The 27,817-nt window shown below is 32.7% G+C and overlaps 1 protein-coding gene across 1 annotated transcript in view; it reads left to right on the top strand.

Moving 5' to 3' along the window:
* Positions 1 to 27,817, top strand: part of LOC145241409 (actin-related protein 5-like) — a 154,267-nt gene that overhangs the window by 104,664 nt on the left and 21,786 nt on the right. Inside the window, exons 13-17 of the mRNA XM_080104337.1 lie at positions 2,804 to 2,887; positions 3,837 to 3,945; positions 10,456 to 10,523; positions 16,483 to 16,577; positions 21,344 to 21,424. Coding sequence (XP_079960463.1) covers positions 2,804 to 2,887; positions 3,837 to 3,945; positions 10,456 to 10,523; positions 16,483 to 16,577; positions 21,344 to 21,424 — 437 coding nt within the window. The remainder of the gene's footprint in view (positions 1 to 2,803; positions 2,888 to 3,836; positions 3,946 to 10,455; positions 10,524 to 16,482; positions 16,578 to 21,343; positions 21,425 to 27,817) is intronic.

The following is a 27,817-nucleotide window of genomic DNA, read 5'->3' as shown; positions in this document are numbered from 1 at the left end:
TTACAATATGGCATCGCTGGGACAAATAACTATTTGCACAGCGCCAATTACAGTTAATAGATACTTCATTTTCAACGTATTACAATAGCAAACGAATCGTCCACCCCTTTTAAGTAATTAATGACTGTTTAGCTTTTCTGCTAAGACTAAAACACACACAAACATACATTTACTACTAGATACAATACATATCTTCTACATTCTTCTTTTTTTGTGGTTGTCGTCCGATATTATATCAGTCATGGTTTAATGATTACTGTTTGCTTATTTTTTCCCTTTACACATCTAATTTTACACATTAACTAATTTGTTAGGATGATGCTTTCTTTTCTCATTCTGATCACCTACATGCAGAGGACGATCTTTACACAAAATATATATGTTGCAGGTTGATGAATAATGTTCACTTATTTTTTTTTATTTATAGATTCATACATTCACACATTCACTTTTTACTGAAGTGCATTGAAATAATAATGTGATTATTTAGAAACCCATTACAAATGTGAGGAGGGGATGATTTATTACAACTACTGCATACTTTCACCTAACAAATTAATAACAGATTAAATTTAACTGGAATATACTTTTTAAAGATTATTGTGGTAATATAATTGCATGGTGGATTCTGAGAATACTTCCTTACAGGAGGCAGCAATGCTAAAACAACAAAACAAATGTAAACATAATAATCGCTCAAAAACAGAATATTAAATACGGGTAACCTTAAAATTGTCCTAATGTTTCATAAATACTGGCAAATGAAAATATGCAAAAAATACCGCCCCCCCCCCCAACAGTCCTAAAACAATTTTTTTTTACAGGTACCAATATTTAATTTTCTATTTTTGAACGATCATCACGATGCTATATTTATTTTACTTAGCATTTTTTATTCCTGTTGACGATTTGATTTAATTTTATATTTTTGATCGATTACCTCAGCTTCAAAAGCTGTAATTTAAAACATGTTGACACTTTCGTTTTAGAACTGAATAAGTGCTTTCAAATAAGTTAAAACACCAAAATATTATGCAGGTAGGTTTCAAAGTAAATTTTATTAGCTAGGGAAACAATTATTTATTATGTATTTGTTTTTTTTTTACCCTTTTACTGTCTGTGGAGTATTTTATTTAATTTCTTTTTCTGAGCGATTATCGAGATTTCAAAGACGTTATCCTTGTTTTTTTTTTCTTGTACATGTATGTCACCATGCTGAAATTATTACGGTATTATTTAGAAGACTCATTCTTCACATTCTGTACTTTCACCTAACAATCCAAAAAAATTTGGTATAAAACTGGAATTTAATTTAATACTATTTGTGGAAGATTTGATTCTCCCAACCACAAAAAAGAAGAGGAAGATTTGAACAACAAATGGAAACAGCCAGGACTGATTTTTCCTTAATGTTAACGATGAATGCCTTAAAAATTGACCAGTAGATGATGTGCTAGAGCTACTTTTAGAAAAAAATGTGTGCAGTATACCGAGAAGAAAAACAATGGCCGACTTGAAAGATACTGTCATCGGTTGAAGGCAGTTATCTACCACTGATTTCAATCATTCTGAAGAGTTAATATATAGTGAGAATCCCTAACTTCGAAAACTTCTGTTTTTAATTATTATTATTATTATTATTCTGATGGGCCATTTTTTGTAATTTTTTGAAGTTATACTGATTTAGGCATGATACATAAGTATGTAATGTTTTTCCTTTTTTAGAATCTGCCAGTACCTGCAGATTATCATCCCAAACCAGCACTAATTGCCAGTAACCAACAGTGCTGACAATCACAGACAGTGGCTTCAACTTGCTGCCACTGGAAAACTATGCCCGGCAGTGGAAGCCAGATTATTTCATTTGGATCACAGCTACCAGTGTCCACTATTTTCCAGAGATGGCAGTAGCCACCAACAACAACTGTAGTTTAATTTGTTTTCAAGAGGGTGGGTGGGTCTTTTAACGATTCTGTTCTGGATCTGTGTCATGTTTCCACCGGGCAACGCTGGTTAACGGGTCCTACTAGTATATATATTGCACAAATGACTTATTATTAACTACCACTATAATAGTCATATTAGCTTCCACACTGCTTGACCAATTGTTACTGAACATGGTCAAAATATTATTGGACATGATTTAACTTAAAAGTGATTCTATTTGCAAATATCTAAATCAAAGGTCAAAGTCAAGGTGAGTCACACTTTTGGTGATAATTTCAGTTCTGTTCATTGTAGACCCTTACTACTTGGTTCCTATTGCAGCAAATGAAATCATGCATTTTTTTATTATTGACATTGACATTAAAAAGTTTAGTTGGTAAAATTTTGATGCAATTTTAACTTTCAATTTTTTCAAACTAGATGCATGTAGCTGATGCTCTTTGCTAATGGTAACCACCATGCATAATATCATACTGATCAGATAAAAGGTTTTAAATTATTAACCTTTCCATGGCATAACTGAGAATACATCATGTAATATGTAGAAGTAAGGCTCAGATAAGACTTTGGCCCATCCTTATGTTATTGAGTGGTAGTATGCAGTCTCATCATAAACTTATGTGTTAATTATAAGTCCTCCACCTGGCAGTTTGTCTACACTATGGTAACACTGAGTAAATATACTTAGTACTTTATAAGGGTGAGATTTAAAACAATTATGTGACCGAATTGCTTTGTACCTTTCTTTTCTCTAAGATTTGTTGAAGTTGAAAAATTATATATATATATATATATATATATATATATATATATATATATATATTTATTTATTTATTTTTATTTACTTTTTTTTAAGGAAATGGCAGAAGAAATAGTTATGGAGGAAAAGCGTTTAACAGATTTTGAAAGTTGGTTACATGAAGTGAGACAGAAGAGAAAGGTAAGTTGTTTTTTTTTTTGTTGCTTTTATTTATTTTTGCTTGATAATATTGAAGATCATCTGGCAATTTTTATAATTAATATTAATTAAAAAATTTTTTAAAGATTAATTTGAAAAATGATCTGATTATTTTTAATATGGAAGTTGATACGGGCCTTTATTATTAGTAAAAAAAAATGATTTGACCTTTAAAAAATAAATCAAATTAAAAAAAAAATTATGTTTAAGATGATTTGGTTTTTATGAAAATTAATATTGAAGATTATTTTATTTTTTTATATAATTAATATTAAAGGTGATTTTTTTATAATTAATATTGAAGATGATTTTTTATATAATTAATATTGAAGATGATTTTTTTATAATTAATATTGAAGATGATCTGGACTTAAAAAAAAATTCATATTTAAGATAATTTTATTTTTTTATATAATTAATATTAAAGATGATTTTTTTATAATTAATATTGAAGATGATTTTTTAATAATTAATATTGAAGATTATTATTTTATAATTAATATTAAAGATGATTTTTTTAATAATTAATATTGAAGATGATTTTTTTTATAATTAATATTGAAGATGATTGTTTTATAATTAATATTAAAGATGATTTTTTTAATAATTAATATTAAAGATGATTTTTTTATAATTAATATTGAAGATGATTTTTTTATAATTAATATTGAAGATGATTTTTTTTATAATTAATATTAAAGATGACTTTTCATAATAAATATTGAAGATGATTTTGCTTTTCATTATAAATATTGAAGATATGCCTTTTTAAAAATTCATTCTTGAATGCTTTTATTTCTTTCGTTTCAAATTGCAACTGACCTGATATTTATTTTTTTTAAATATTAGAGATTAGAGAGGAGTTTTTTTTGTTTTTTTTTTTACAAATACATTTAAAATTACATAAAATTTTATGTTATTTATATTTCAGGAACTTCAAGAAACCCGTGCTATTCGGCGCCAACGTCGATCTGACATGGCCAAACGAAGAACCTTAGCATCACAACAACGCATGAGAATTATATCCCAACTAGCACAAAGTTAGTAGATTTTTTTTATTTATTATATTTCTTGTCTTTTATTTAAACTCCATTTTTTTTATATTTCTTGTCTTTTATTTAAACTCCGTTTTTTAATTTATTATATTTCTTGTCTTTAATTTAAACTTCATTTTTTTTTATTATATTTCTTGTCTTTTATTTAAAGTCCACTTTTTTAATTTATTATATTTCTTGTCTTTTATTTAAACTCCGTTTTTTTTATTTATTATATTTCTAGTCTTTTATTTAAACTCCATTTTTTAAATTTATCATATTCTAGTCATTTATTTAAACTCCATTTTTTTAATTATATTTCTTGTCTTTTATTTAAACTCCATTTTTTATTATATTTCTTGTCTTTTATTTAAACTCCATTTTTTAAAATTATATTTCTTGTCTTTTATTTAAACTCCATTTTTTTTATTATATTTCTTGTCTTTTATTTAAACTCCATTTTTTAAATTATATTTCTTGTCTTTTATTTAAACTCCATTTTTTTATTGTATTTTTTGTTTTTTTATTTAAACTCCATGTTTTTTATTATATTTCTAGTCTTTTATTTAAACTCCATTTTTTTTCACTTTTACTTTATAATCTGAAAAGGAAAAAATGTATAGAATTTATAATTCAAGTGTTATCAAATTTTTTGCGTTCATATACATAATAAGATGTGAAAGAAATTTTTTCATGCTTTCCTCCACTTATGAGTTTTAACAAACAAAGAGATAATCGTTCAGGGTCAGTTCATACCAAAATCAGACTGGCTTTAAAGTCTCTACCATTTTTGAGGATGTCTTGATCTTTATCGGTTTCGGGTATGGTTTTTTGCAGTTCTACGAAGTTCACCTTCTCAGACTTTGTCGGCTGACTCTTTCAGAAGTGCAGTTAGAGATAAAGTGATTTTTAAAGTCTTTAATACAACCCCTCTTCAGAATAACATACATGAAATAAAGTGAAATTTATATCCTAAATTACTTCAACCATTTCCGGGACTGACTCAATAAGAAGTGGTACTCCAAAAAAAAAAAAAAAATTATATATCTATAAAAGTGAGAATGTGTGTGTGTAAGAAAGGACATTTCTCAACTTCTATACTCAACGAATTTTTGATCTGCAGACTTGAAATTTGGTGTATAGAATATTCAGACATGTGGACAACTTTTTAATCAGTTTTCATCCGGAAAAAAGTACTGTTGAGGACAAAATTGAAAAAATTGCATGTGGGAGGTGTCATCGGATTTTTATCTGTTTTCAACTTCACAACTATACATGTCGTCAAACATGACAGCTTCTTTATGTTAAAAATAAGTAGGTTTGGAAACACATTTTAAAGATCATGCCAAGCTGGTCTAATTGTTGCTGTACTTGACTCACTATTTTTATGCTTTTGTTTAGAACTTAGCTTGAGTATTTTTTTATTTTTTTACGAGATGTGAATTGCTTAAAACATATAAAATAAAGTGATTTTTAATATTGTTTATTGCTAGTCATTTAAAGTATCCCTTTGAAAGATAATGACCTAATGGTTATCGTACTTGACTCACTGTCTTTAGGTTTTGATTTCAATTTGTATGTGAGGGTCATTAGCTTTTTATCTGTTTCTCAACTGTTTCACGAATGCGCACGTATGAATAGTTCACATTACAGATGTTAATAAGTAGGCTTGTAAACACTTTTTAAAGATAATGTCAAGCTGGCCTAATGGTTATCGTACTTGACTCACTATTTTTAGGTTTTTTTTTTTAGATCTCAGCTTGATTATTTTTTACTTACAAGAAGTGAACTGTTTAGAAAAAAAATAATACTCGCATGCATGTCTCAGTTGCTTTCCATTTTTTTTACTTCATTTTTTTTAAAAAGGAATTTAATATTATGTTTAATACTTACAATATTTCTGTTTATAATAAATAAGAATTCTGCATTAATTAAAATATAATATGCATATTTTACAACTGAGTGGCCTCCTAGTGTATATTTATATATATATATAAAATGATTTTTAATATTTATCGCTAATCATTTAAAGCATCCCTATTGGGAAATGTGAATGAGGCTGTTCAGGCAATTTTTGTTCGGTCACAGTGTTTATCCTCTAGGGTGTTAGTTTAAAATTCCACTTTGCGATCTTGTGTCTAATCTTCCCACCGTGGGAAGGAAGTGGAATAAATTAACAGAGAGATAATGTTCTGGTAAACAGATGAACCAAACCTTGTGTCAATGTTGAACGGAATCTGTCATTTAAACCATAAGATGATATGGTTGTAATCCCGTCCGTGATAAGCGTCCTTTTAAAATTTACATACATTAGTTATGAATTTAAAGACATCTTTCAACATAAGTTCCCAGAATTCTTTTTTTCCTTTATTATGCCATGATCATAAAACTGTTAGCAATAGACAGAGGCTACTAAGCTAATTAGAGAATGTGTAAAACTTAGGAACATCACGATAATTAGCCAATACACAACTCTGAAAATGTGACAATGATACATGTTCATTCACACAATTCTGAGGCAGCACATTCAGGACTGCAAAACACAAGGCAAAAGTAGATCGCTGGTACATTTCTGAGCAAACATCGGTGTGATTATGCAGAGGGTCTAATGTAAATGTATATTGTCATAAGTTTGGTCTGTTCGGCCACAGCACAAGGCAGTATTTAAGCATTGCGGTGAAGCAAGAACCATTGAATAATCTGTAGGCAGCAGAAGCAACTGTTACATTCCAGCGAGCAGACAGCAGGTCTAATCCAAGCAGATCATATACTCCAGATAGAACAGGGTCGTGGCAGGGAATATGTAGTATATATCTAATGGCGCAATGCTGTAGATGCTTAAGAGAATCAGGGAACATCTTGTTAACTTTGACGAACACTAGAGACTCTTATTCTGAGTGGAGACGAATCATTGCCTTTTAAAGCCTAATCAGTGAACGCCATTCATGAGGAATTTGGTAACTCAGGATATGCAACATGTAAAGCTTCTCTAGAAGAGACGTTACACATGATTGGTACAGGAACTAAAACCATGCTCTATTTAACATTATTTAGCCAGGAAATGTCAGATGTGTAACTTGTAAACAGCCTCTTTTTTAATACTAATGAGTCACCACTTATCAAGGCTAAAAACTACTCAAAAATAAAGGGTTAATGAGTGTCAGTTAAAAACGAATGAGATCGACAGATTTTAGTTGAAGCTATCACAGATTCTGTGATTTGAGATAAAAATAGTCAGAAATTATATATCTATTTTTTTTATTTTTTAAAGAGGGCTAATATTCAGGAGAGATGGTAAAAATAATAATTTACTACCCAGCACTGCCCAGGAATTTTTGTACTTTTCTTTTGCATTTTCTTTTTTCTTTTGTTTAAACCATGCATTTTATTTTTAAGCAAAGTAACCATTATTTTTTTTAATGGGCTTGTTAAAATAAAATTAAATTATTACGGTATTGTTGCATCATTAAATTCTTAATCAAGCCAAATTGCTATGAAACTATAACTGCTTTTATTACAATAATGTTTTTTAAATTTATATTTATAAAATTAGTTGATGTACCTATTTACAATGCCTCCCCACGGGACAGAGTTAGACACCAGGGTCGTTTTTTAACGTGGAGAAAAGGTACAAAAATAAAAATTGTCTCAGTCGTGAAGGATTTCTCCTTCATTGAAAGAGAACGAGAAATGAAAGTGCAGCATCTGAAGAACATGGCTTCAAAAACTTTCAATCTTTCAATAAGATTAACTGTTTCCAAGGGAGGTTACTCGTTGGAACGAAATTGTTATCTCCCTTGCAGTGTAATGACCAAATGACGGTTCTTCTTCGTTATTTCAAGTGAAACCAATGGTATCTACTGAATTGTCATGCCACAGTAATGAACATATCGAAAAATTACGAAAAACGATGAGATAGAAAATTAATTATTAAAGAAAATAGTTTTTCGGAGAAATTAACAATTTTAGCTTTAAAGAGAGCAAGGGAGGTAATTCATTTTTGAAAACTCAAAAACTTAGCAAAAGCAGCGGATTCGTGTAGACGTGCATTTCATCACTGCATCAGTTCGAAATGCTACAAGACTTATGCTTATTTTTGTATATATATATATATATATATATATATATATATAAAAATTTTTAAAAGAAAAAAAAAAGCAAAATATGTATATACGTTATGTTGCTTTGAATTAATTTCAGAGGGGGGGGGACTCCAAAAAATGAGTTATACATTATGTTCATTTTGTTTGTTACCTGTTTTGATTAAAAAAAAAGTTCTTCCTTATTAACAATACAAACTATGAATTATTCCCCTTGTATTTGCATCACATGTCACACGTGATAAAACAAACATGGCCGAAATCATTTTTTCGTTGAATAATGAAATACGCGTTTTGTGTAATATCCCAGAAATATTTAGCTAATTTGGACATGTCAATTAGATAGATAACATTGCTTAATTGTTGAAATCGACAAAAAGTGTAAGTAGATATCATTGTCTTTTTTTTTTTTTAATAAAAACTCAACTTTTTGGCTGCCAGATTTAGCTACAATAACTAAGAAGTACCGAAAGGACTGTATTTGTTTTTAGGTAGCGATGTATGAGCTAAAAATTGCCTCCTTTTAATGTTTAAATAAGAATCGGTGAGTAATCCACTTGAATCTTGGTCAGAATAAGTATTTGTAGAAGGAAACTGATGCAAAATAAGATTTGTGCTAGTAACATGGTAAAAAAATGTGCTGGTTTGAATTAGATATTGATGTGTCAGATGGATTGCTACTTGAGTTTGACTTGGAAAATTCCACAAAATAACTTTATATAGTAGAGATATTCGTGACATTAATAACTATAAAAATTTGATTGCTTATGAATAAATGTTTATCAAGGTGATTTAACATACAAAATGAGATACTTCAAAACTATAATTAGTCCTTGTCACGAATTTCCCCTATATTTAGAACAACAAAATTTGTATAATGAATATACAAATTACCTTCAATAAGTTCCAGATTTTTTTCATATGGGCACTTTTAGTACACACATGGAACTCTAGTCTCCTTTGAAGTAATCTCCTCCGGCTGCAATGCACTTGTTATATCGTTTTAACAACGTCTTGAAGGCCCCATGGAAGTTCTCTTGTGTGAGCGTGTCAATGACCCTCGTCACAGCATCTTTCATCTCCTTAATTGTCTTATAACAACAGCCTCTAAGGGGTTCCTCGAGCTTAGGAAATAACCGAAAGTCATAAGGAGCAAGGTCTAGACTATAGGGAGAGTGAGGAACTGTCTTGATGCCCATCTTGGTCATGACAACATCTTTCTTTCTGATCTCCTCGGAGCATTTTTAGAACAAACATTGCGCACATCTTCTGCATCTTCAGTTCCTCACGAATAATTGTGTGTACAGTTCCCACACTGACATCAAACTGTGCAATTATTATCTCTATAGAAACACAACAGTCCTTATCCATGAAATTCTTTATTTGGCCAATCAACTCTAGTGTTCTGACTTCCTTACTTCTCTCACACTTCTCATCATCCCTCACAGACTCCCTGCCTTCCTTGAATCTCTTATGCCATTCAAATACTGATGCTCGATTCATGCAAGATGGTTTAAAAGCATTCCATATGTTTCTGTAGCATTTTTTCTAACTTTAAAACAGAATTTTATTGTATATTATTCTTTTAAAGTGCCCTCATATCCAGATTGCAGTGTGACAATCAGGCTTTAGTAGGGTGTATTCCAATTCCTGCTGTAGTTGTTCATTTGAACCATAAAGTCTGTCATCTCATGAGATGTATAGCAATAACATACTGGATTTTCAAGAGTTTACAACAATTTTAAATGCCTGTACAAAAAAGTCTGGAAACTTATTGGAGACACCTAGTTTCTGTGATAGAAAGAAAATATTGTACACCAAAAATCATGTCAATTGAGCAAGTAGCTTTATTTTATAAAGAAAATCATTTTTTAGTGAATTTGATTTTTTCCAATACCTCCCCCCCCACCTTATCTTAAGAATGACTTTCTAAAATTTTGCAAAGTTTGAATTATTTGGAGTTATCCCTCCTCCATTTTTTTATATATATTTTTGGCTTTTCAAGATGGCATCCCAAGATCGTCTTGTAATTTCACCATAAAATTTTACTTTTTATTTAAAAATTAATTTACTTGATCAATTTATATGAGTTTTGATGTACAATATTTTCTTTCTGTCACAGGTACATACATCATACAGATGTTCATGTATTTTTGTTTTTTAATATCAGGTGAATTCTGGATAAGCACCGTATAATTTACAAAGAATTGGAATCTTTAGACTAAAAACAAACTATACCATCTGTTCTGATACTACACTTCATCTTTTTTGTTCCATGTGAGCTGCAATTTGTTTACATAAATGACTGACCTTGTGTCTAACTTTGCCCTCAAAGGGCGATAAGTACAAAGGTACTTGTTGAAGATGGTATCTTTTTTAAATAATGTTCTAAATCATTTTTGCTTATATTCCTCAGATACAAAGAAGCATAAAGATGACAACTTTGGACAGAATGATGCCGATTGGGACGTCTATAAGGCTATTGTAAGTTTCATGGTGCTTATTTATTTTGAGACTCGATTGAAATATGGCAGTTCAAAATAAAATAACAGGACAACTTATGGATGTACTTACTTATCAGTGAAAAATACTAGTGTACACAAATAATTATAGAAAATTGTCAAGTAGAAATTTTAATAAAATACTAGAAGGCCGTCCAGTGTTGCCTAGTCATAAGATATGTTTAAATATGATATTTTAATGTATGCATATTTCATATTTATTATTAATAGAGCCAATTCTCTATTGATTATTATGTTGTACCCAATGTATAGTTCAGCTCTCCCCTCCTCCACTGAGACCCAGTCATAAAATATGCTTAAATATATTTTATTTCATGCAGATTTCAGATCCATTATTCCATAGATTATTATATTGTACCTGATATATAGTGGCGATTTAAAAAGTTAAAAACATGACTTGGATGCCATCAACAAGAATTGAAACCAAAACATATGGTATTCCAACCTTAGTTGTTAAGTTTGAAAAGTTTGCTAAAAATGATGTAAGGATGTTAAAATTTGAGACGGCGACAAACAAAATCAGGATTTTAGTATAATAATAGATAATAATAATTTACTATTCAGTGTCCACAAACTCTGAATGACATTCACATCAAGTCAACATGCATACAAGATTATCTCCCTTACTTTTAATATAAAGATGTCATCTGAGTTTGTTTTTCAGAGTTAGACTTCGAATAGTAAATTAATTTAATTTTTTTATTAAAATTCTCATCTCTTATTTTCCATAATTTTTGGCATACAATAATATTTTTCACTGAGAAATATTTTTATAAGTTTTCCTGTTATTTTATTTTGAACTAATACATTTTACTTGAGTGTTGATATACACAAGCATGGTTTGGTTTTTAGATAAGAAATTGTAATTTTTTTAAAAGTCAGACGAATATCCCCATTTTGACTTTAACTGTGATAAACCTTTGAGGAGGCCAAGAGGGTATGTATTTCTCTCCCAGCAATTTCCCTACATTTTCTGTTTTCATAAACTATTTCCTATCAGTCAAAAAAAAAAATGAAAAAAAAAAAAAAATCAAAGAATGTTTGGTAACTTTTACCCAGTTTTATTTTTCAAGTAGTCATAATTTCTTATTGGTGTTCAATTTGTGGAATCGTACACTTCTTTTATGAAGATCTAACGTAGCCATCCAAGAATACTTGCAGAATTATTCACTTTATTATTATATTAAAATTGTTGCAAAGCTGCATACTACCAGAAAGATCAGAAATAAGATAAAAGCATTGGACAGTGTGATACTATCAACATCCCACATTCCCTAAGTGTTAGGAAGAAAATATAGGGAAAAACTATAACAAAAAAAGAATAAATAAATTTATTAACAGAACAAAGGTTATAGTAAGTGAGGTTAGTAGAAAGACAATAAAGAGGAAATTGTGCACCAAGGCAGACAAAAGAAAGCTGAAATAGGATTTTTAATCAAAGTGTTAGTTTAAGCAGTTTTAGCAAGTGTTAGTTTAAGGAGCATCAGTGAATTTTGTGACAGTTTAAAATAGTTAGGGACAGTTTACAGATCGTCTTGAGCTTGCGACAGTTGTAGATAGTTTACAGTTTGGGAGAATTGAGAGCAGGTTGTAACAGAGCAGATTGAGATGAGCAGATATTAACTGATGTGTACGACCTCGACAGATGACATAAATGGGAACCTTTGCACTGAGAGGGTTGTTTCCCATGATGGTGTCACACATGCTCCCAAAGTCTGACCAATATATACAGAATGTGTTGGAGTCTTTTGTTTCTCTCAAAGTTGTATTTTGAGTTGTTTTATTTTTTATACTTGTGAACTCATGTACACCCCCTCTGCCGCCACCAATGTGAGAAACGACCACACAATCAGAATAGAAGATGAAATAAAAGAAGATCACGGAAATAGTGATGGGGTCGGTGATTGTTGCTGAGTGCACCCGCATTCAACAACAATCACTGACCCCCAACACTGAAATCCACACTTTGAAATTTCTGTGTATATCGCTGTAGCCTAGACATTGCTTCATCTTATTGCTGTCTATTAGGATCAATGCAACACTTTATAAAGGACAACGGATTTAAATGTTTCGATGAAGTTGTAGGATTCCTACAACAACGGATGCTGAGAAACGATGTTGAATTCATCCAATGTTTGTTTGACTTACTTGATATTCATTTGATCAGAACAACGTTAACCAATCAAAAACAATCTCTGTAGGAGCCAGTCACCTATTCTCAGAAACTATATAAACAATCGCAATCATATTTTCCATACAGAGAGCCATTAAGAAAGCCAAGTTGCCTAACAAATCTTTATCACTGAACATTATCACACTTCTTGACGCACAGACAAATGCTACCTTTATCTTCTGGCTACTGTCATTGGTATGTGGACTTATAAAGATGAACATGAATTTGCTCGTAAATATAACACTTTGTGTCCATCATGACTTTACTTACCTTCAAATAATACAAAGCTTACAAACTCAAATTTAATTCTTTACTCCTTTTTTTTTTTTTGAATGAAGATGTGAAATAATGTTGATAAATTATATTAGAAAAGACTCTGCTGTTAATTTACTTGTGACTTTTTTTTGTTATTTTACAGAGTGTAATAAGCTTGTCACAAATCTTTTGATTCAAAACCAAATGATTACTTGTGGACAATGATGAGCTTTATCATGAAGAATAGTTGTATTTAAAAATACTTTTTTTTTTGTTAAGTTATTACATAAAAATCCCGATTTGAACCAAGTTTCTCTTTAACCTCATGCATCAAATAGTGAATCATTGGTGCTTGTATAATATGAGGCACAGGTGAAAATTGCAGTTCCAAATAAATGGCAGGAAAATTCTTCGATATACTTACGTATCAGTCGAAAATAGGTATATAGATATAGATATATAGATATCAAAAATTAGAAAAAATTATCAAGTAGAATTTTAATCTATTATATAAATCTCACCTGTCTGTTTTATGTATGTATGTATGTATGTATGTATGTATGCCTAAAACTTTTGACAAATGCGAGGGATTTTCACAAGATCAGTATCATTTTGAAGCTTGACCCAAAACCTAAAGACAGTGAGTCAAGTACGATAACCATTAAGCCATTATCTTTAGAAGGGATACTTTAAATGATTAGCAATAAACAATATTATAAATCACTTTATTTTATATATATATATATATATATATATATATATATATATATATATATATATATATATATATATATACTAGCAAAAGTACCCGTCGTTGACTGGGTTCAAAAACAGCCTACAGAAAATGGACTTTGATTTATGAAAGTATGATAGGTTAATAGCTTCGAATTTGGGGGTATCAAAACCAAAGCAAAATATGATGAAAGTAAAAATAAAATAGATAAACTCCATAATTTATTATACCATACCTGTTCACACTGAAACACTTATCACAATATTCTGTGGATCTATATTAAAAAACCTTGTTAAACTTTGTGACATATTTCCATTCTATGGAGGTCAGGTGCGAACGAACACTCCATAATTTTATTATACCATATTTCTTCAAACTGAAACATAATTATCAAAGTATACTTACGCAGATAGATATGAAAAGTCTTTATTAAAGTTTGTGCCTATTTCCATTCTATGGAGGCCAGGCGTGAACGCAGACCCCATAATTTTATTATACCATTCCTATTTAAGTTAAAACATACTTATCAAAGTATTATTATGTACGTCTATATCAAAAACACTTGTAAACGTTTTTTTAAATTTTTAAATTTTTTATTTCCATACTTTGTGGACCAGGCGTGTACACAGACCCCACAATTTTAATGAATCATCATTATGCCAGATCAAGCATACCCATTCCTGTGTATTGATACATCTTCTATCATTATATGTAATCAGTTTTCTATAATAGTCAACCATATAGGAGCCTATTCATGACCAGGCACACACGCAGATATTCAGCTTTATATTATAGATATATATATATATATGAAGTTTTGTTGATTTTTTAAACAATATTAAGGTTTATGTCTCCGCCTCGGAGAACTGGTGTTTTTCTTAGAAAGTCGCCCATATTTTATTTGGATGTATTTATTTATTATTTTTTAAAAACAGTAATCTATGGACACGCGTGTTTCGGAGCCCTACTCTTCATCAGTGCAGCTTGATCCTACCAACAGTCAAGCTATATGTACACACACTTTATACGTTCCTTGGAAAAAAAAACTAATTTGGATTTTGAAATGTTCTCTACTGATATATATATATATATATATATATATATATATATATATACACACACACTAGGAGGCCGCCCGATTGTAAAATATGCATATTATATTTTAATTAATGCAGAATTCTTATTTATTATAAACAGAAATATTGTAGGTATTAAACATAATGTTAAATTCCTTTTTTTAAAAAAATGAAGTAAAAAAAATGGAAAGCAACTGAGACATATGCATGCAAGTATTATATTTTTTCTAAACAGTTCACTTCTTGTAAGTAAAAAATAATCAAGCTGAGATCTAAACAAAAACCTAAAAATAGTGAGTCAAGTACGATAACCATTAGGCCAGCTAGACATTATCTTTAAAAAAAGTTTATACAAACCTACTTATTATTAACATAAGGAATCTAATGTGAACTATTCACGTGTGCGCATTTGTGAAACAGTTGTAAAACAGATAGAAATCTGATGACCCTCACATACAAATTTTTCTTTTCAATTTTTACCCCTTAGCATACCTTTTTTTCTGGATGAAAACCGATTAAAACGTTTTCCACATGTCTGAATACTCTATATACTAAATTTCAAGTCTGTAGATCAAAAATTCGTTGGATATATATATAGGTTCCACACACACACGTTCTCATTTTCATAGCTATACTAGATTGTTGATCCATTATTGAGGAAGGCGTCTAAGATAAGGCATTCTGTCGTTTAGTCAAGTAATAATAATAGATGGGCAAAATACAAAACCTGAATTTTATTTTTAATTAAAATTCTATGCAATCATTTGTCTCTAATTTTTGGTAAGGATTCTTATTTTTGCATTATCCATGATTACATCAAAGAGTTTTTGTTTTTACTTGGAATGTGATTTTCACATTTTTTTTCTGTGCCTCATGTTGTAGAAACACCAAATCATTTTTTGTATCATTTGAATTCATCGGACTGCTGCTCTCATCTTGAGTGTGATTTTTCATAACCAATCCTCATCTAAAAAATTCAGAAACGTCAAGCCTTTTTTTTTATTGTTAGTTTTGCTTGTCTTTTAGATGGGAGTCACTGATTATCAAGGCCTAAAGGTTACATGAGGATAAGGGTTAATGAGTGTTAGGAGACAGCAGATTGTTAGGGGTAAAAATTAGGTAGAATTTGATCATTTTAGTGGTCGGGACATCAAGAACTTGTTACATTTAACTTGAAGATGACAATGTTGTAGTTAGCAGGGAAACAGGCCAGTGGAACAAAGTTCCACAGACAAACAGTTCTAGGAAAAAAAAGCTTTGTTCATGGAATTTGTAAAATTGGTCTTCCCCCGATAAAGGAGGGATTGGACCTAGTACTTCACTCCCATTTTTCCCTTCACACTTTTCCCAATAACCACGCCTTGGATTTTTTACCAGAATAGATTTTCTGGGATAACTCTGGTTACCTCCCTAGGGAGCATTATAGGAGTAAAATTGCCCCAAATCGTTCGTCCATTCGTTTGTTCACACTTTTCTCAATAACCATGCCTTGGAATTTTTAAAAATTTTGCACAAACATTAGTCATGGTGAAAGTAAATTTTTCACTTGTGGAAGGGTACTCTGCATACATTTTTTTTTTGTTTTTGCTAGTTTTAGTGTCAAGTTTGGAAACAGTGATGTTGGTTTTTCTTTCTGTCGTTGGGCATTCATATTCCTGTGTTCTTTTTGCTTTTTTATTTTTAGAATACAGAAGGTGGAGATACTGACTCTGAAGCTGAAGATGAGCAATTGGAAGAACTTGAAACCATGTTGAGAGATTATGACCCAGAATTCCAAAAGTATGTATTTAGTAAAAGTTAATGCTATTTGTCACTAAAGGGTGTCCTATAGTAGCCACTATGCAGGTTCACAACAACAAAAAAAAAAAAAAGACTGAAGGCCGCGCCGTGTGTGATTTATTGCGAATTGAACCCAGAACGTTTTGCTTACAAGATTGAATCTTGTTATTTTTATGTAATGGTGACAGTTTACTTATTTATACAAATGCATATTTAAATTTTTTTTTTCTTTGCGTTCACCCCAAACAAGGCACATTGACACTTGGATGTAAGGGGCTACTATTTGTGACCATGTTTAAGGAAAATGAGCAAGATGTTGGTTTACATTACATTTAAATTTCTGCATGTTAATACAGTAAGGGAAACAGGTAGAAAGAAGGGAATTCCAAAGTCTAGCTGTTTGAGGGAAGAAATTATTAGAGTAGAAGGCTTTCCAGCATTTAGGAACCTCAACTGTGAAGGGGTGTGATTTTGTTGCTAAGCAGATTTATCAGGGGTATATGTCGAGGGGGCACAAGTGCAATGAGTTCATCAGAGTACAATATTATGGTGATGAGATAGGGGTTGAAGCTTAGTTAACAGTACAGGATCTATTAGGTTGGGGGGTTTTCTTTGGACCCTATCCAAGAGAGAGAGACTAGTGGTAGATGCACCAACCCAGATGTTGCAACAATACTCCATGCATGGGTGAATCATAGTTTTGTAGAAGTACAAGATACTGTCAGGTGTAAGTAATTTTCTAGCACAATAGAGGGAACCCACCTTCTTTACAGCAACCTTTGCAATGTGCTCAATGTATTTATTCCAATTTATATTGCCTGTGAATATTAAGCTGAAGAGTTTGAAGGCAAATTCTTGTTGAGATAAAACGAGAAGGAACTTCTCTCCCAAGACAGAATAAAGTTAGTGTTGTTTGTGTCAGGTTACTCTACTAATGATATTCGTGCTTTGGAAAATGGTTAATTACAATTCGAACGTTGCATTTTTTGAGAGTTGGTGTCGTGTTTTGGAGAATTGTTGATAAAATTTGAGAGTTGCACTTTCGATTTCTCTTTTTTTTGAAAGTGTGTGTGTGTGTGTATGTTTTCAAGTTTTCACTAGTACAGGTATTTTTATATACAACGGAGACATAAGGAGGTTTGAAAAAGTTTGGTCAGAACACAAAAATGGAGCGGAAGCAGTGTTGCTACCCTCGCTCTGCTGATTTGCAATTCCGTGCCTTTTGTCTAGCCACACACGTAGTTAGAGATGACTAGAGGATGATCCATGTTGATGCCAACTCTTCCTGGGTTTTCACCAGAGTCCTCTTAATCGAGTTGTGAACATATACCACTTGATGCTAACCCTATCCACCTTGAGTTACCCGGCAAGAAACTGGCTTCCAGAAAACATAGCTCTGACACTTCCATGTTGTTATCACCTACTACCATGGCGAAAAAGAGTGTCTGAGAGGGGGTCTGTGATTCCTTGGAACAATTTCACAAGTTTAATAGCTTCAAAATTATACTTACAACCATTGTAAATATATGGTAGCCATTTGTTTGAATTTATTAATAATAATAATAAAAAAAATGGCTAACGTGTCTTTACTATGGGAACACTTTGAAAGTCTATTGCAATGCTAAAAGTAACTTAAACTAAAAATAAGCACTTTTTAAAATGATAATTCAACTATAGATCAAGAAAAAAATGTAAGAGCTTGTATTTTAACTTCCATTTACTCTATAATAAACTAGCAAGGCTGCTCAGCGTTACACAGTGCAAAAAAAAAATCCAAAAAACAAACAAAAATAAAACAAAATCTTTACTCCTCTTTACCCATCTCTCTATCTTTCCTTCTTTCCGGTTTGTCTTCCCACTTTCTCTTTCTTCTTTGCCTAAACCATTCTTCTTTTTGGACATACACACAAACAACTCTCCCTTATATAAATTCCTCGTGGAGTAAGTTAGTTAATAAAAAGAGTTACTTCCCTTTAGTTTGTGGCTGGAAAACAGGGCAAAGAACTTTGTAGATGTTTGTTTTGTCATTTTTGAGTTTTAGGCAGAAACACACACACGCACACACACACACACACACACACACACACACACACACACACACACACACACACGCACATAACCACCCTTTATATTATGGATAAACAAAGCTGACCAACAACCTTCCTATTTCTCATCATTACTTTAAACATTTTGTCAGCTATAGTGCTTTTATTTTTTCATTAGATATCTTCCCTCTCTCTCACTCGTTTTTGTTTTTACGCTGGTAATATTTCAGCTTACAGTGCTCTTTTGACTAAAGTTATTTTTTATTTCTATAAATGACTTGTTTATAAAAGCCAAGTACATCCAAGGATGGAATACTGTTGCCATATCTGGGCAGGAGCTGCTAAAAACAGCTTATCCTGCCTTGACAGAGTACAAAATAGACTTCGTGGCTTAGTGGGGGATGCCCTTTTCTCTACCCTACAACCTCTCTCCCACAGAAGAGACGTTGCGAGCCTGTCCTTGTTTTATCGTTATTTCGATGGCAGGTGCTCGTCTGAGCTCCAATCTCTGGTCCCCCCTCGCCAATCTTTCACGAAAAACACCCATCTAGCTGAATCCACTGTGAAAAATTTCCCCCACTCTATATCTGTGCCTAAATCAAAACGCGGATTCCATGAACAAAGCTTCTTTCTTAGAACTGCACGCCTGTGGAACTCTGTTCCGTCTGCCTGCTTCCCACCGGACTACAACTTGGATGTCTTCAAGTCCAACGTTAACAAATTCCTAATGAACCGCCCCCTTAAGTAAACACTTCATCAAATCTCCACATTAACGTAATGTACTTGCAATAACCCTTATCCCTGAGTGGCTTCCGGGACTTGATAAGTGGTGATCACTGTAAAAAAAAAAAAAAATTTTTTTTTAAATATTGGTTATAATATGAAATGTATTTGAAATATCTCAGTTTAACTATCAGCAATGACTGGAGTATCCTTGACGAAATCATAACTCAAATTGAAATGATGTACTGTCACTGGTGTCCTCTGTGATCCACAAATCAGTGAATGGCTCAAAGTTGCGGAAACTGCATTCAAAATGGGAAACCCTGAATGAAGGTTTGAAATTCCCTCGACAGTATTCCATGTAGTTATACTGCTAATAACATGGTACAACAATAACAAAGAAAAATAGGCTTGTCAAAATTAAAGTTTGATATGTCAGCTTAGATGCTATATAGGCCCAATTTTTTAAATGTCACAATGTATCAAAAAATGCCATAAAGTTGGTTGGATACCCTACATCAAATCTCAAGATGATTTCACTTCCTCCTTACCAAACTTTTCCATCCCATCCATAGCCTTGAGCCCCTGGAGATGCATAGGCCATCCACAACTTTGCGGATGTTTTTGTAGCGAGAAGTTCTTTTTTTCAGGGTGAGGGTGCTGGCCCCATGCCCAACCTGTAGAGAATTACACTCTTTACACAAGAATTGTAGAAGTAACCTCTATTGTGCATTCCCTGTATATATATATATATATACTAGGAGAGGACACCCGGCATTGCCGGTCATAAAATATGCTTAAATATGATATTTTAATTTATGCAGATTTCATATATATTATTATAGAGCCAATTCTCTATCGATTATTGCATATTGTATTATATATATAGTAGCGATTTTAAAAGTAAAAAATAAATATGACTTGGGTGCCATCAGCTAGAGTTCAAACCAAAACCAAAACTTAAAGCACTCCAGCCTGATTGTTACCATTTGGGCTAACATCATTTGGATAAGAAATAGCTAAAAATAAACTAACGTTACCATATAAATGCATATGTATTTGTGTATGTGTGCAAAAGAACTTTAAGTCGAATTATGCCTGCCAAGTTCCAATTTCATTGATTTTTGACCTCATTAACAGCTATTTTTACTGGCTAAAAACTCATAAAAAACAGTTGACAAAAAATGCATTTATTTGACCTGGCTTGTGCTGCTCTGCAACCTTTCGTCTCTAGAGGCGATACAGTTTGAAAAAATGGAGACAGATAGTGAGTTTTATAAATCTATAATATAAATCTCACCTGTCTGTTTAAATGTATGTATGTATGTCTGCCTAAAACTTTTGACAGAGGTGACGGATTTTCACGAGATCGGTATCATTTTGAAGCTTGACCCTTCGGACGATAAATATTGGCTAAAAACATTAATTCCTTCACTTTCAACTGTGCACTTTTCTACAAGTAGAGGTCGCTTTTTTTCGCCAATATTTTCGAAAATCATCCCCTCTTTACAATTGACTAACCTTAATTTAAACCTTTTCCCACTTTCAGTTTGGTGATGGATGCAACAACAAAGATGTTACATTTTTTTTTTTTTCACATTCTTTTCCTCCTTCGTGGTACAGGTTCAAGCCTGCCTGCCTACTACCACTTTTTTTTTTTTTTTTTTGCTTATGACATACCTCCAAACAGACGGGCAACGCCGGGCACCCAGGCTAGTTATTATATAAACACTAAATCCAAATCTTGATCTCTTAACATGCACTGATGGGTAATTTCAAATAGTAATTACAACCTCTTATTCTAACAATTTTGAGGCTGAAATTTAGTTTCTATATACTTAACATCCCCCCCCCCCAAAAAAAAAAAACAAACATTTGTTTTATAAGGTCTCAATTCTTAAATTCAGATCAAAATCTTTCAATAAGTGTTTATTTATTTTTTTTTTTTGTAAGTAAAAAAAAATAATAAGTAAAATAATCTTAAAATTTATTCCACAGAGAACTTGAAGAAAATGCTGGGATTGGTGAATTTGACATAGCGGAATATTACCGTTTGCATCTTGGAGTTGAAAGGATTCGGTAAGGAACAATTTTCTTTTGTTTTCGCTTTAATTCTTCAAGGTTTTCAAGTCAGTTTTAGATAAATTTTGAAGACTTTTTTCTATCCATTGGTAAAAAGTCAGTCAGTCTGTTAACCTTTCCATTTTGAAATTACATCTCTTGTAGAGGTTCTGTTGATCTGTGCACATATGCTTGTCACACTTAAATTTGAAATAGTATTTTTTGCATGTATTGGTGCATTTCTATGAGAGACTCTGCCAATCTGTTGGTCAATTAGACAGTTTAATTTAGAAACAAAATAGAAGGCTGTATTTTCAAGGAGATAAAAGTTTGGTTGTAAGAAAGTACTATTCTTCAATTATGAAGGTATTATTCTTCTTGCTTTTTTTTTTTTTCCATAAATAAAAAATGCTTCCATGTAACCATCTGCCTTACCTTGCCAGGAACTGGACATCTAGAAGACATATTGTTATTTTATGTTTGTGTCAAATGTTTTTATTATTAAACGTTTTCTGTGCTAGCTGCAAAATATGCACCAACGTGGCTGAGTGTCTTCCAAACTTTATGATCTTAAGTCAAGGTGTTCGCTTAGTTTATGTTTGTTCATTCACAGACATTGTTTATCCATCTTTTCTTTTGTCTAGCTTTTTGTCTAGCTTTTGACTGGTTTCCTTGTAAATGCCTCCAATGCATATTTTGAATAGCTTCTCACTGGAATGCTTAATGTGACCAAATAATAATCGAATATCAAATTAGCTGTTTTTAATGTTTGTATGACTTTTCGTTTTAAAGACTTCATTATTTTTGTAGCTTTTCAGCTGAGTATAATGTGTATAATTTGCATGAGTCATGAATGAAGAGCCTATCAGACGTATGTAAAGTAATGCATGGAAGTGAAAACTGACCAGTGAGGACATGCATTGCGTGGAGAGAAACGATACGGTGAATGTGTAATGCAAGTGAAAAAGACAAGCTTAGTCCTGATGAGCTCAGATGACGATTAAATCTAAACAGTTGAGGGAAATGTGTCGAGGATAAATATGCGTGTTCGATGACTTATGCGGAATGAGAAAGAACATAAAGAACCGAGATTATTTGTATTTACAGCCGTGTAATTTATTTAAACACAAAGAAACATTTATACATTTTTCATATATAACGATACTTAGTTGGATTGTAAAGAGAGTATCCAGTGTTTATATGGGGCACGTGTTCAAGCGATTGAAATGAAATGTTTTGTGTGTACCAATGTAATTCTTGTTTACAATTCGTTGATCAGTGTTCGTGTTTATGATTCGACAAACAATAGCTTACCTTGAATAAAGCTTGGACTCCACATATAAGAAGGATAGTTTCGATTGAGCCATGTCGCACTTTTTTCTTTTTTTTTTTTTTTTGAGCAACACGTGTTGCATGCCGTCTGTTGTCGAAGGGAAAAGAGAAAGAAGAAAAGAGACGGGTCAAAAGGAAGTGACCTCGATGTCACTTGTGTCAGATGTCAGATTAGCATTGTTTTTGTGTACTGTGTGTTTGTGTTCGCACCACATGAATAGTAGTTGCAATAGTTCACTATAAATGTGTTCAGAATAGGAGACTTTGATGGTATGGCCATGTTAGAAGAATGGATGAGACTTCTTGGGTTAGTGGATGTAGAACAGTTAGGATAGCAGATCTAGCTCACAGGGGAAGGTCGAGGAAAACATCGGAGGAAGTGGTAAAAATGAATTTAAAAGAGGGATAAATAAATACCTGTCCAGAAATAAATTGGTTTGGAAGTAAATTTTTTTAAAGCCATTCAACATTTGTCAACATGTAGAATGGACATTGAGCCAAATATGATAATGAATACCATTGCTTATCTTAACATAATGCTAAATACAAAATTGAATTCTGAATGTGCAATGTTGGTCTCAAGACGATCTTGAATCATCTATTCTTCAAAAAAATCTCCTAGAAATGTTAAACTTTGTCAGCATTGTCTTTGATGAAACTTTTAACAGCTTCCCATGCACACTCACTCATATATTTTTTTTTCTTTCTTTTTGCGTGTGTATATATCCATACTGATGATTCCTGGTAAAAAGGAATGAAACGTATGTGTCTATGGATAAAAGTTAATAATATTTATCGGAATATTGTTCCGACCGAACAATGTTGTTACCAGTCTTCTATATATGTCCCCTTATTTAGACATAAATAGATCTTGATTCCTTTCCTTCAACATGGTTAGTTTGATGGCTGCATTGTCCTAGATATTCAGAAAAGGTTGAAATGTTAATTTGGGTCTGAGGGATTCAAACCATGTGACGAGCAGAGCAGTCATCCTCCACACTGATGATTTTTGGTAAAATGGAGGAGACACATGTCTGTGGATAAGAATTGAATATTTATTGTAATATATTTATATACTTTGGTTATATACTAAGAACATATTCTCTCATAAATATTCTACCAAATAGAAATAGAAAAAAAAAAAAAAAAAAAAAAAAAATAATAATAATAATAGCAGCAGCAGCAGCAGCAATATTCTCTAAAATGCAGATTAACTGCAAGCCATTGAGAAATTCAATCATGTTTGATTTATCTTGTGTATATATTTAGATATGGTTCAATATCTCAAAGGTCTCTGTCCATTATACGGTTGTGAAGTTGGAAGGTATAGGTCCAATGCCTATGATTTCAAAAAATTCTGATTCTGACTTGTAGGATTCCATCTCCAGGATTCTTCTCAAATTCTGACCCTGACTCCTAGGATCCCCCCCCCCCAAATTCTGACCCTGACTCCTAAGATCTGTCCCCCCTCCCCCCCCAAAATCCTGACCCTGTCTCCTATTACCCCCTCCAAATAATTCTTACTTGAACTTCTAGGATCCATCCCTTCTCCCAAATTCTGACTCTGACTCTTAAGATTCTCCCTCCCCTCACAAAAAATTCTGACTCTGACACCTTATTTTACATTCTTTCAAAACTGAATAATAATTATATTATATTAAAAAACAAAACCAAAGAAAAATCTGTATAATGTACAATACTCTTCCAAAACTCTTCCAAAAGCTAAGTTATGCCATTTTCTATCTATAATTTTGAAATCCACCTGTCTTGATATCGCAAAAATTTATGCATTGCAGACATTATTTTCTATTCATTTATTTTTTTTTTTTTCCAGGTTTGACTAAATTTCTGCACCTATCTTTCTTTTGCTCTTTTTTTTCTGTTGTTTTTTTTTTTCTCCAAATTATATCTGCACTATTAACTAAACACTGAAAAATGCTTTTTCCCAGCAGTATGCATTATTTCTTAACCAGTCTAAACTTAGTACCTAAGCCAAATTGTTCTACTCTTAACCAGCATTTAAACGGGTTCTTCCAAACTAAATTAATACAAAAAAAAAAAAAAAAAAAAAAAAAACCCGACCTCACAATTGAAAGTTCCATTACGGTATCTTATAAGGTAAAGCTTGAATGCTCAAATCATTCTCTATCGAGGTTAAATAAAATAAAAAAAAAATATATATATATATCCACGCATAATTATGGGAGGGAAGATTATTTTCAAATATTCTCCTAAACTACGAACGGAGTAATGGTCTTATATTAAATAGATATTAATAAGTCCTTACTTTTTTTTTTTTTTTTAAAAAGAAAAGTAGAGTAAATAATACACTGTGGTTGTGTTGTCGGCAGCTCCAGTAACTCTCACTTCTCCTTTTTTTCCCTCAGTCCTCATTTCCAATGAGTGATTTTTCTGACAAAGGGTGAAAAAAAAGCTGCTTTCCAGGTCGGTAATACTTCGTGAACACTAGCCGGAGATGTCAGAGATTTTTTTGTTTCTGTGTCTATTCTTGTGGCCACGTCACTAGTAAGGGTGCTGGAGGTAAACGTTTCATCTGGGCTGATGTTACCCGCCTGATAGTCAGAGACTCGAACCTTGGTTAACCACTAAGGAGGTTGTCCTATCAGCAGGTGTAAAGTACTGGGGCTGCTGTATTGCCATTTGGTGAATGGATTCTGGATCATGCAGTAGTTTCTGGTGGGGCCTCTCGATGCCATACTAGTGGGTAATTGTTACGGCTTTACCTTATCATGTGCTACAAAAAAAAAAAAAAATTTTTCGTCCCTTTCTCTCTCTTACTTTCCCTCTCTGTCCTACTCTAACCAAGTCTGTTTACCTGTTCCACAAACCCCAAAAACTCAACATGAAATATCTAAAAAAAAAAACACGAATAAACCTAGAACCCTATCCTCCAATGTAGACCCCTACTACCATGTCTCCTTCTCCAACATCAGGGGTTTTACGTTCCAACCTTCTAGAGGTTGAAACCTAATTACAGGAGACGAAACCGGACTTACTCTTTCTAAGCGAAACTGGCATAGGGCCGACCACTTCCCTAGGTGAGTTCGTAATAAAAGGATACTCTAACTTAACATCTAAATCCGACCCCCAAGATCGCCATGGACACGGAATATGCGCCTACATTAAAGATGGCTTCCCGTGTGGTTGAGATTTCTCCAGAGAAAACCCTAATTTATCTTATATGTGCTTCCGAGTTGCACTTGCTTACACCACCGCATTCATATTTGCCCTCTATCGCCCCCACAACAGAGGAGTTACTGTCCTTAAGAGTATATCTGAGAAAATTGACCTCATCCTGTCTGCTCATCCTTCGGCTACCATTCACATTTGCGGTGACTTCAATGTCCATAATGTGGAATGGCTGACCCACTCAAATAAGACAGACGATGAGGAGGGGTGGGGTTCTGTCATGATTTTGCCATTGCCTATGACCTCACTCAGATTGTTCACGAACCCACCCGTGTGCCCGATACTACTGGTCAGTATGCAAGCCTTCTAGACCTTTTTCTCACAACTTCCCCTGAGCTATGTTCATATTCCGTTCTAACTCCCCTGGGATCCTCCGATCACACAGTTGTATCAGTTAAGATAAAAATGAAATACAATAAGTCTTCAGATGTGCCTCTCTACTGTACTATATATCGATACTCTATGGCTGACTGGGATAGCTTCCGTACATTCATATCTGATCTACCTCTGCATTCCATGTTTAAAAAGGATGTATCCTCTATAGTATCAGACCTGACCGAATGGTTAATTGTAGGCATGGACCGATTCATACCATCCAAAGAATTCCAACAAAAACCTAACATCCAGCCATAGTTCTCCCCAGAATGTGTTGCTGTCATCGTGCACAGAAATCACTTTTTACATAGCTACCAGCATAATAGATGTACTGAGACTAAAGCTGTCTTCAGGACTGCCAGAGTAATAAAAAATGCAAGAGAACTATATGCTCAGTCCGTCAAATCCAAAGTAGCTAATCAGTGGCTTGGTTCCCACCAGTTTTGGCAAATAGCAAACAGGATCCTAAACAGATGTATGCGTTCTATCCCAACCATCATCAATGGACCTGAGGTCATCTCATCAGCATCAGACAAGGCCAAACTATTTGCCAAGAACTTTGCAGCTAACTCTACCCTCTGCGACGAAGGCCATCAACTCCCCGTATTTCCTCATACAACAGACAACACACTATCCAAGATACAAATATCTGTGCATGAGGTCGCCAAACTAATCAACAAAAACTGTCCTCTCATTACGACGACTGGTTCTACACATGCGTCAGATGACGTCATGACCTGATTTAGTTTAAATAGTTGAAGAACTGACTAAATTTCATGTACGTCGTGTTAGCTCAGTTAGTTAGAGCGTTGGTTCATTATCTAAACGTTTTGGGTTTGAATCGTGGTGTGAGATGTCTTTTTTGATTTTTTTTAAATTTAAATATTGAACCAGTGTTATTTAAACCATTTTTCACGTAACGTTCGTTTTTCTGTTTTTTTTTTTTACTTTGCTTATTCTTAGGTTTTCATTAACACCCCCACCCCCGACCACATACCATAAAACACCCGGGTACCCACCGATTTTTTAAATTTTAATATTGAAACAGGCTTATTTAAGCCATTTTTCATGTGTTTTTTTTTTGGTTTTAACGGTCGTTTTTCTGTTTTCTTTTTTGTTTTTCGATTTTTACATTTAACATCGTTCGTTTGCCTTACATTAGTTTACCCGACTTTTACAAGCTATTTTTGAGATATTTTTTGCTCGCCGCATAGCGGTGAAAACAGAAACTGGCTTCCAGCACAAAACTAGGTCAAACATCATGCAACTTGATGTTGTCGCACCTGCTAATTTCGGTTTATAAACGTCAACTTAACACACTTATCAATTCATCTGCTCCCGTGGTCAAGATGGTTAGGTCACAGGGTATTTTTTCCATTTCCTTTCCACCTCCGCGTCAAAGGTTCGGGTACCCCCGCTAGTATTAAATAAAGAAGTAGTCAACCACCTCAGCAGAAATAACCTCCTTAGTGACATGCAATATGGTTTCCGTTC

Source organism: Euprymna scolopes, chromosome 20, assembly GCF_053919585.1.
Source record: "Euprymna scolopes isolate OS-2025 chromosome 20, ASM5391958v1, whole genome shotgun sequence".
In the NCBI taxonomy this organism is placed as follows: domain Eukaryota; kingdom Metazoa; phylum Mollusca; class Cephalopoda; order Sepiida; family Sepiolidae; genus Euprymna; species Euprymna scolopes.
This window is presented reverse-complemented; position numbering and strand designations above follow the sequence as displayed.